General features: G+C 38.2%; 2 protein-coding genes across 5 annotated transcripts; one reads left to right on the top strand and one right to left on the bottom strand.

The window, feature by feature from the left end:
* Window positions 1-254: 254 nt before the first annotated feature.
* LOC107630827 (squamosa promoter-binding-like protein 13A) lies at window positions 255-3,887 on the top strand. 4 transcript variants are annotated; one of them, XM_016334080.3, is made up of 5 exons: window positions 255-407; window positions 623-676; window positions 1,159-1,687; window positions 2,331-2,464; window positions 3,166-3,887. In XM_016334080.3, the coding sequence occupies exons 3-5, from the start codon at window positions 1,206-1,208 to the stop codon at window positions 3,774-3,776; spliced, it is 1,227 nt and encodes a 408-aa protein (XP_016189566.1). In that variant the 5' UTR covers window positions 255-407; window positions 623-676; window positions 1,159-1,205; the 3' UTR covers window positions 3,777-3,887. The 4 variants fall into 4 exon arrangements, with proteins under 4 accessions (XP_016189566.1, XP_016189564.1, XP_016189565.1 ...); XM_016334078.3 differs by lacking the exon at window positions 623-676; XM_016334079.3 differs by having other exon boundaries at window positions 255-676.
* Window positions 3,888-5,130: 1,243 nt separating this feature from the next.
* Window positions 5,131-7,882, bottom strand: LOC107630826 (gamma carbonic anhydrase-like 2, mitochondrial). The gene is made up of 2 exons (XM_016334077.3): window positions 7,379-7,882; window positions 5,131-5,825 (listed from the first exon to the last, which is right to left on the bottom strand). The coding sequence occupies exons 1-2, from the start codon at window positions 7,767-7,769 to the stop codon at window positions 5,449-5,451; spliced, it is 768 nt and encodes a 255-aa protein (XP_016189563.1). The 5' UTR covers window positions 7,770-7,882; the 3' UTR covers window positions 5,131-5,448.
* Between the last annotated feature and the right edge of the window lie 2,947 nt (window positions 7,883-10,829).

Genomic DNA, 10,829 nt, shown 5'->3' with positions numbered 1-10,829 from the left:
CATGCCATGAAATGTGAAACACAATGCCACATGCCTTGTCTTGAGCATCCATTCTTTGTACTTCTTTTTCCTGACTCGTAAAAGTTGAAAGCAACCAACAGCCTGTCCTTATTATATATCATCTTTATTTCCTTTCTCAAGCAATGCATTCCCGCAAGAACCCCTATTTTTGGAAAAACAATATATAATATGTATATAACAAAATAAATTTATATTAATTAAAATATTGTGTTCAACTCACTTAAACACGGCATATCATCCCATCCCACACCCACCTTTTTGAGTTTCCATTGTGTTCTCTCTCTCTCTCTCTCTCTCTCTGTGAGTTTCTACTTCAACTTTCAATACATTATCCGAATTCCTGTCTGCATAAATCCGCAACTTCATCTTCTTAAGTGGCTAACAAGGTAGGTCTGTGGGGATTCCTTCTTAACACATCATTAAATCCTTTCTCCTTCTGTCTCTTTTATATTATTTTATTCATTCACTTCTTCCTTAAAATGAAGAAAGTTTCAATTTTTTTAATAAAAAAATCTAGTTCATTAATTTCACTATCCACTCACTCACTCAGTCACTCACTTACTCCATTGAGTATTCCTGGAATCTAATCTATGGCTGGCAGTGGTCTTGGTGAAGGGAAGAAGTAGAAAGCAACATTCTAGCTGCTTGCTGCAAAGTATTCTCTTCCTTCTTCCAATTACCACTTACTTTTTTATTTTGAATTTCTCGGCATTGAGTTGCTTCATTAGGATACTATACTATTTACTATTTTATATGTATGTATGCTGTTGTAATCTTTTCTAAATTGTAACTTGTAACTTCCAGTTTCCTTGGAACTTGTACAACATGGCCACTAGGTGTTTAATCTGCTTGTGATATTTATTCCCCTGATGCATGTTTCTTCCCTACTTTTTAATAATTTTCTCTACTCAAATACAGACAAAGATTGGTCCAATAATGTGTTTGTTTAATAAGTGAAGTGCCTATGGCTAATTGGCTGTTTCCTCTTCTATCGGTTATATTACTGTGATATATTTGTCGAATTGGAATTTTTCATATATTTGCCCTGAAACCAAATGAAGACACACAATTTCTTGAAGTCCTTTCATTTTACTTTGGTTAACTCTCTTCTCTTTTTTCCATGCAATTTGAGAGCAGAGAAGAGTGAAGCAAACAATAGAGGAAGTGGAAGCATTCATTTAGTTATGGATTGGAATTTGAAAGCACCACCGTCTTGGGATTTGACAGAAGTGGATGAGGCAACCTTACCAAACATAGAAACAGTGGATGGCTCAACCAGATTTGGTGTTTACAGAACAAAAGGAGGGGAATTCTCTGTTGACTTGAAACTTGGCCAGGTTGGGAATTCTGCAACCGAACCAGTGTTGGTGACTAATTCAAATAAGTCCAACAAAGATGCTGTTGCTGCTGGTGTTGGTGTTGGTGTTGGTGTTGGGGTGTCCAACTCCAAAATGGTAATGCAATCACCTTCCTCAGGGTCATCAAAGAGAGCTAGAGCCATTAACAATGGGACACAGACAGTGTCATGCCTCGTTGATGGGTGCAATTCAGATCTCAGCACTTGCAGAGACTATCACAGGCGCCATAAGGTCTGTGAACTCCATTCCAAGACTCCTCAGGTCACAATTGCTGGCCACAAACAAAGGTTCTGCCAACAGTGTAGCAGGTACCTCTTATGCTATACTGCTATGAAATTTATTTGTTTATTGTTTGTTTGCCTATGCCTTATATTTGTTGTTCTCTTAATTAGTTCTTTTTTTTTTAAGTTGTTTATTTGACTACAAAATTCTAATCTCAGGTGCTTCTTCCGTATCTAATTTTTCATGTTGGCTTCACAAATACGCGAGCCAGTTACTTTGTTTTGCTTTCTGCCGCTCTTAGCATCTTAATTTTAGCACATTAATCAGCATGATCTCCTGCTTAGTTACAATGTAACATTCGCAAGCCCTCTTACCAGTTACCAGTAGATTCTGCAAATGGGGGAAACAAACTGAAGTTATATATATATATATATATATATATATATATATATCTATCAGTGGTACACTATACAAAGTTACAAAACCTTTAATGGAATCTGAGAAAATGACTTGCCTGTACATTGTTCTGTTAATAAGCTCTGTACAGTGCACATTGCTTGTATTATTTCCGGTTGGTTTTTTACTTCCATTTTTTACTTGTTAGCTTCATGTGCATTTGATTTTTACTTGCTGCAATATTCCATGCCATTATTGAGTTATTGACACAAGACATGTGCTAAAGTTCCTGAAGTAATTCAAATTGACTTGTCCTTTTTTCCTTCCTGAAAGGTTTCATTCACTGGAGGAGTTTGATGAAGGAAAGAGAAGCTGCAGAAAACGCTTAGATGGACACAACCGAAGGAGGAGAAAGCCACAACCAGAACCAATCACAAGAGGTGGTAGTTTTTTGTCCAGTTTCCAAGGTTAGCTTAGCTTCTTCCCAAGTTACAGTTTCTAGCTTAGCTTAGCTGCATTTGCATTATCTGAGTGGACCCACATGTGTCTTGATTTGGGGCAGACACATTCTGAGGATCCCCCACCCCCCCCCCCCCCCCCAAACAGGTACACAACTCTTAAAAAAGAGTAAGGAATTGACACAATTGCACAATGCACTTAGCTAACCTCAGTGCGCTGCCAACATCCCTGATTTGGTCCATTGATGTCCTCTCTCATATCACAATCTAGTGGCCACTAAAATAACATGTCAGTACACACTAGTAAAAATTAAAATAAAAATAAAGGTTCTTGCTTTTTTGAGAGGGCAAGATAGACTTTTCACATTTTGAGAGACTATGATTTGTGAATTAGTTATCTTTTGCTCAGATATCTACTTTGCTTTGTTTGGACATAAATGTTCATGACTTGCAGGCTGCAAGATAACAACAAAGTAAATAAAGTCACTGTTTTTTAGAAAATGAAAAATATATGTATGTTTCATTTTTCTAGTGCATTGACTTAGGATTATCATCGTATGGTGGAGTGTGAGCTGACAGAGCTCCCATTTGAAGCAGGAGCTACACTTCATCCTATCATGATAAAGTAATGAATCCCAAAGAGTGATACTATCCCTATTATTTGAAAATTTTAGTTGACTAGTACTTTTGTGTCATTAATTTTTGTTCAGGCAGCCAGTTGCTACCCTTCTCAGGTTCGCATGTGTTCCCCTCATCTGGCGTGGTGAATGCTGGGTGGAGTGCAGGACTTGTTACATCCTGCGGAGATGTCAGGCTCCACAGCCACAGCAGCCAGCAACAGCAACAGATGCACATGGTTGATAAACAAGACCTGTTCCTTGGATCCTCACCAACACCCTACAATAACAACAAAGAAGGGAAGCAACAACTTGCATTCTTACAAGTTGATAACCATCACCACCATCATGCTGGTGCTGCTTCTTCCATGTGCCTGAGGAACATGTTCTGTGATAACACCCTAACAAGCTCGGTTCATGACTCTTCCTGTGCTCTCTCTCTTCTGTCATCACCACAGACAACACACAATCCTGGGAATGGATTGAACCAATTGGTGCCGCAGCCTCACACTCATCATACTCATCACTCTTCCCTGATGCAACAATCCTTAGGCCTCAGCCTCCACGATAGCAGCAGCATGGAGTCGGTGGACCCGGTTATGGGCCACAGTGAGACTGAACATTGTTCCTCAATGTATAATATGGATTCTCATGGATCCCATGGGAGTGATCCCCCTCAACTATTCCCCTTTCAGTGGGAATAAAGACTCTGACACACACCCTTTTGCTTGTTTTCATTAACTTCGAATGAATTTTTGAGTTATCATTGTATCTTTAATCTTTAAAGAAGTTGATGTCTATCCCACAAGGAAAAACATTGGCATGATTTTTTTTTTTCTTTTTTGGTTAAAAGCGACGAGGTTGCCACGCTGCGCATGGTCCACAATTTACAGCACCTATTCAATGTATTTTATAATCTTATGTGTTTAATTATATTGTGAATTTAATTGGCTTTATATCAGTGCATGATTCATCAAATGGATAGACCTAACTCATCTGTTCCCCTCCAAACTATGTCTGATAAACAATTTTTTTAACAAAAAAGATGAATTCTTGTGTGCCTATCAAGTACGATGCAACATGCATTGTTATTCGCTATAAGTTCATTAAGTTCCCTATCGAGTCCCATGCACATGCTTTACTGCTTCGCTAAGTCAAGTATCAAGTACCAACAAATGGTGCAGCCTGCCGTTTTGACGTTGCTGCCGGCGTTCTCTCTGCTATTGATTGTGCTGACGTGCTTGGTGCTTCAATGGTGAACCTGGAGAGGAGGCCCAATGATGTTAGAAACATAAAAGAGAGACCATACCAAACCACCAACAAAAGTTACCTATGGCTATGGGACTGATCAGCAGCAAGTTAAGCCAAACATGGCAGCAGCATTGATACTGCAAAACTGAGCAGTCAAAATCAAGAAGACTAGTAAGATCCTTCACTGCGTCAAATCAACTCGATTCATTTTAACCCTTAACGATAACTAAGTTTAAATCTTAAGGAGGTACTAATTTGAATGAAAAACAATGCTAACCGGAGAATGTTATAGAGGATCCTTCTTCTCTGCAGTGGTTTGCTCACGCTGCTGTTCCTCAAAAAAATTGCATCGCCAAACTGTCAAATACCAATCGAACTAATCGCATAACTATTCTTCCGCTCTTTCTTGAATCGCAGCATTGAAATGCCAAACAAAACAATCATAAGCTGATGGCATTACCGTTCTTCCATTCAGTCTCAGAAGATACAAACACCGAAAGGCCCCAACCTAAACATTTCCGGACTCCGGAGAACTACGCAAAGCATATCAGATACAAGTACGATTGATGCTATTGGGTCTACTCTGGTCCATTTATTACTTTTAAAATCATGGGATATAAATCAAACATGAAATGTAACCATGACTGGAAAAAAAAAACAACTATTGGGTCTACTCTGGTCCATTTATTACTTTTAAAATCATGGGATATAAATCAAACATGAAATGTAACCATGACTGGAAAAAAAAAAAAACTATTATTTACCAATGATCATCGAGGTAATACAAATTTAAAACACAGAATCCAGTTTTCTTTTGGTACAAATTAATATAACTTATTAATCAAATTAAGTCCATTTTTAATACACTTGCTTCAAACAACCAAAAAGAGACATACCCCCATCAAATGGGGAAGTAGAAAAAGAGTGCCCATATCTCGCAAGATGCATCTCGTCTCTTGACAGATTACTCGAGTCAATTATATGGGACATCATGTCTTAACTCTCGTAACTTGCAGCAAGGAATACAACAAAAACACAGAAGTTTTCTCTCACTGTTCACATTATTATTTCCTTACAAGCAAAATTCCAGCTAACATCAACATTGAGGAATGGCAACCTGGGATATCAAACAGAAATACCTAATGATTTCTTGAACTTTTCAACTTCCAAATATACTGTAGAATAGGGAAGGAACTCTGAGTAATGATCTCTGCTCAGATCGTTTATCGCAATAGCGAGCTTGGGGATTTCTACTATTTCTTCATGGGTCAAAGACCTAACAAACCTGGCAGGATTTCCTGCCCAAAGTTCACCTGATGGAATTCGCCTCCCTGGCGGAAGAACTGACCCAGCTTCAAGGATTGACTGTGTTTCCACTAGTGAACCTTCCATGAGGATGGAGCGCTGCCCAATGATGCACTCTGGCTCAATAGTGCAGGACCTCAACAGGGAGTATGCCCCAACCGTCACATACCTCTCTATAGAAGTCTCAGCTGGAAGGCCTAATTTACAGAAGAAAGCATATGCAATAAATAAGCAATACATACACAAATATATAACCACCACCAGCAGCAACAACAACAACAAAGTTTTATTCCACCAGATGGGGATGATTAGACAAGGATCAAATGATTCACTGATGTCATATCAAACCATGCTACAGTTTTTCTTGGCCTCCCTCCACCATTACTTGGATTACCCCCATCAAATTCACTCTCTTTATCATAGCTTCCATAGACATTAGTGTATCAACTCATTTAATGCAACACTGTAAAAGAATCGAGCCTTCAAAAGTGAAGTAACTGGATTAATTACCCCCCTTATCCACATTTCTCTATCTGAAAAGTCCAAATATGATAGGAAACGACAATTTTTGGTTTATATATATGGCTTATCCACATTTCTTTATCAAGCCTTCAAAGGTGATTCTTAATAAAGGAAAGCAGGAGCTTGGAAATCTATGATGTATTAAGAGTTATAAGTATAAGCAACAGAATTAACATAATGAACTTGTAAATCTCTAAACAATTAAGAAAAACTGAATTGTACTTCCACCATAAACAGCACCAACAGCAAAGAATTCAACAATTAAAGAACATAAATATAGGGATTAAAGTATTTCGATGATGCCAAAAATTATTACATGCTTCCGTCCCTGCTAAAAGCAAATTAATGGCTTTATACTAGAAGCTCATATCTATCGAGGCACAGGTAACCATCCAATTGTACTCCAGCTTCTCGAGTTAAATGACACAGTGACACAATAGTTGAGAAAGGGAAGAAAGCAATTGGAAACGGTTGAAAATGACCAGAAAACTGAACCATTCATCAATTTACTATTAGAAGTTAAGAATCCATTAAATCGTGAAACAAAAAGAATAAATCAAAGGCTAGCTAATAATATATGATGATTATGTGCCAACACTAAGAGATTTGAAAACAGATTATCAAATGAACTCATTTAAGCTAGTTTATCTTTCACCATTGCAATATGGCATTACAAGTGTTGCAGAGGACATAACATCAAGCATATTTACAAGTTAAAGGCTTACATCACGCAAGATCCGATATAAAAATATGAAGCACAGACAAGTATGAAGGATAAGGATATAATGCGAATAAAACAATGTATAAAAATCTTAGGACGCAATTCAGCTGCAAGACATTATATTAGGTGAATTATGATTTCAATTTTGGCATAAACTGTGGCGAACATGCTAAAATACACAATCTTGATTGTTGTAGAATTTTCATATACATATACATAGGCATAACATTAAAAAAATAAAATAAAAAGGCGAAAAATCCAATTAATAGGATAAAACATTTCCAAAGCATGAATTTTATGAATCTAAACCCCTAGAAACTAGCATGTGGCTACCTGCTCAGAAAGAAACCACCTGCTCAAATAAATGAACAATTTGCAACGCCAAAACAAAACTCCCGCTGTTTGATGTTATATTTCATCAGAAAGCAAACAAACTCAACGAAAATTACAAGCTATTGTAACGGTAATAACCTAACAGAAAAATATAAAGGGGGAAAATAACCTAACCTGTGGGAGAAGACCAAGCAGCGTGAAGGACGCAGCGCTCCTGAATGTTGGAACAGAATCCAACAGTGATCTTGTTGAGATCGCCGCGGAGGACGGCGCCGGGCCAGACGGAAGCAGCGTCCCAGACAGTGACTTGTCCGGCGAGGACGACATTGGGTGCCACGTAGGCATCGACAGCGACCTTCGGGAGCCACTGACCCAGCGGGATTATCTTCCTTTGCCCTCTGTAGTCCCAATTCACCCGATCCGGCGATGCAGTTATCGAATTGGGAGCTTGCGTCGCAAAAGCGCGCTCAGCTGTGTGCAGCAGCTGTGGCGATTCCACGTGGCGGTTTGCTATTGTGTGAGCACTCCTTAGGGCTCTTCTAGAGAAGCGTGCTAGACTCGCCATGAGACACAGTGAAAGAGAGAACTGTGATGGTGAAACAGTGAGTGTGGAATCGGAGATGGTGGGTGTGAGACGACAACAGAGAGTGAGGGAAGGGGGAATGTGTCTCTGGACTATCCAAGAGAACCCGGGTATTTTAAGCCCAATATATGATTTACTGGTTTCACAAGTTGGGCTAACAATTTTAGCCCGGTCCAATTGCTTGTTTACTCTTACACTACATTCTTTTTATTATTTTTTTCAATAATTTGTATAGTGATATTAATTTTGAAAAAAAAATGATAAATACTAATATCCTAAGTTTTATAGGAATATTTTGCTATATAAAACTCCATAATAAATAACTAAAATATTAATCTATATCTATCTATATTAAATTATTAATAAAAAAAATTTACTAAATAATCATATTTCGATGTCTAATATGTTCTACAACTTCCTTAAACGGAATTTTTTTTCTAAAATAAAATAAAAAAATTTTGTTTATATCATGGTCCATTACAAGAGTCAGACTCAAAATGATTAAAAGTTCAATCAACACTCTATAGAGCAAGAATTCATATCTATACCGTGGTCTACCCGACCTGAAAGAGGTCGAACATAGCATATGGGTTTAACCCTACTTGTTTAAATAAATAACTAACTCTTATATATTTTCTTACTGATTTAGAAAGGATATCTACACAACTCCTAGATAAAAGGGAGAAAATAACTACTAAGATAAGTGGATAAGCTACCAAACAAGCAACGGATTGAAGGAGAGGACTCGACTCAAGATCTCGACTATACGTATAGAGCTTTTCGTTTCACTACGTTCAACTTATTCCACTTGTTTGGATAACTTATCCCAAGGAGTGAAGCTACAATAGACCCAACCCTATTCATAAAGATAATTTATTTTCCCTACTATTATAAGTACCTTGACACCTTCAGGTATTTTTCGAACTCCAATCTACTAAAATCCTGCCTAAAATTCTTGTTAATTTGAGCATCAGAGTTTCTTGCAGGTTATCCCACCATCCTCTCTAAAGAGCTCGGACAACAACCCCTTACTAAGGAGACATAGGAGTATCTCATTTCAAAAGAAGTCTGGACCTCACGTTCAGACTCAGATCACATTGATTCTAGGTAAACCTAGGAACATTGGCGTCATTATCGGGGACCTGAAAGTCTATACCCAACCATGGCGGACAACCATCCTAAAGATGGACATACTGTATCAGAATCAGAACCTGATCAACACAATGACGATCATGCAATTGTCATACCCCTGTTCCGTAAAGCATGTTTAGAAATTTAAAACTTTCCTACTGAAGCAGCAATCATGGGGCTCGTTAATGGCCTCAAGGAAAGTCTCTTCTCACAATTCATTTCAAAGAGACATCCGACCTCTTTGTATAAGGTTTAGGAGCGAGCTGAAAAATATATCAATATGGAACAAACTGCACAATTAAGAAGACTTACCTCTAAAAAAATCAGTATCAACTTTGGGAAAAAGAGAAGGAGACCAAGAAAAAATAATACAATAACTCAGACAAACCCAGAAGATATCACTCTTACAGTCCTCTATAGGTCTCACTAGTTGATGTCTACAAAGAGATCTGTCACATTGAAAAAATATCACCTTCCAAGCCCATTAAAAGTAAGAAAGAGAGAAATTATTCAGAATATTGTGAATATCCTAAGATCTACGACATTCTACCGACGATTGTTATGACCTCAAAAACGTAACTAAAAAGTTGGCCAGAGATGGTCGGCTGGACAAGTACCTAGCTAGGAGGTCAGACGACAATAGTAAAAGAAAGAGAGCTTAATACCGACTATAATGAACCCCTGAGAGGCATATCTACATGATCGCTGGAGGATTCACAGAAGGAGAGATAACAAAATCCTCTCACAAAAGATACTTGAAAGAGGTCTACCAGGTCGGAAAGAACACTGAGACGCCCGACCTGCCTACAATAACCTTCACAAAAGAGGATGCTAACAGTATCGTGCCTGGATATGATGACCCAGTAGTAATCACAATGATCCTCGCTAATGCAAACTTTCACAGAACATTGGTAAACCAAGGAAGCTCGGTCGATATTCTATTCAAACTAGCTCTAAGAAGTTAGGCCTAGAAGAAAAGGACTTGAGAGCATATCCAGACATACTTTTTAGTCTAGGGAACTTTCTTATCCAACCTTTGGGGTTCATATCCCTCTACACCACCTTTTTTGATACAGGTATGAAGGCAAGAACCCTAAGCATAGATTACATCATAGTGGATATATCATTAGCCTACAATGCCTTGATAGGTCGGTCAACATTAAATCGACTTACGATAGTCGTATCAATACCTCATTTTTGCATAAAATTCCCTACCCTAAAGAGAATAGTAACCTAGGGGGAGACCAGAAGTTAGCTAAAAAATGTTACAATAAAAGTTTGAATCTACGAGGTTGCATAAAGGGAAAAGAGGCCAATTCAATAGAGCTTGGAGGACTCCGAATTTGTGAAGAATTGAGACCTCAACCTGAAGAAATAATAGATGTACAAATATGAGAAGAAGCCGAAAAAATCATAAGTGTGGGAGCCAACCTGGACTCCAAGTTGAAATAAGAGCTTGTTCAGCTCCTACAAGAAAACTCTAACTTCTTTCCATGAAAAGTTGTGGATATGCCTACCTCGACTTCATGTGCCACAAGCTAGCTGCGTATCCCAGTTTCCGACCCATGTAGCAAAAACAACGAAAACTCAGCCTCGAAATAGCACAAGTCGTGAAAGAACAAGTCCAAGAACTACTAGAAGCCGAATTCATAAAGTAAGTTAAATAACTTTTATGGCTGGCCAATGTCATATTTGTAAAGAAGCAAAATGGGAAGTGGAGGATGTATGTTGGTTATACTGAGCTCAACAAAGCATGTCCAAAGGACCTTTACCCTTTCCTTTATGGATGCCTACTCGGGATACAATTAAATCTCGATGTATGAACCAGACCAGAAAAAGACATCCTTCATCACCCCTAGGGCCAACTATTATTATGTTATCATTCCCTTTGGGTTGAAAAATGCTATGTGG

This window comes from Arachis ipaensis, chromosome B3, assembly GCF_059453495.1.
Source record: "Arachis ipaensis isolate K30076 ecotype BB chromosome B3, ASM5945349v1, whole genome shotgun sequence".
NCBI lineage: Eukaryota > Viridiplantae > Streptophyta > Magnoliopsida > Fabales > Fabaceae > Arachis > Arachis ipaensis.
Note: the sequence above shows the minus strand (reverse complement) of the source record. Positions and strands in the feature narration are given on the sequence as shown.

What these genes read in the sequence shown, in the direction of transcription:
- LOC107630827 (XM_088509232.1), top strand. Translation starts at nt 1,077, where the DNA reads ATGAAGACACACAATTTCTTGAAGTCCTTTCATTTTACTTTGGTTAAC. An exon ending in TTCTGCCAACAGTGTAGCAG is followed by an intron (nt 1,688 to 2,330) that starts GTACCTCTTATG and finishes CCTTCCTGAAAG; the next exon opens with GTTTCATTCACTGGAGGAGT. An exon ending in TTTTTTGTCCAGTTTCCAAG is followed by an intron (nt 2,465 to 3,165) that starts GTTAGCTTAGCT and finishes ATTTTTGTTCAG; the next exon opens with GCAGCCAGTTGCTACCCTTC.
- LOC107630826 (XM_016334077.3), bottom strand. Translation starts at nt 7,769, where the DNA reads ATGGCGAGTCTAGCACGCTTCTCTAGAAGAGCCCTAAGGAGTGCTCAC. An exon ending in TGCTTGGTCTTCTCCCACAG is followed by an intron (nt 5,826 to 7,378) that starts GTTAGGTTATTT and finishes TCTGTAAATTAG; the next exon opens with GCCTTCCAGCTGAGACTTCT.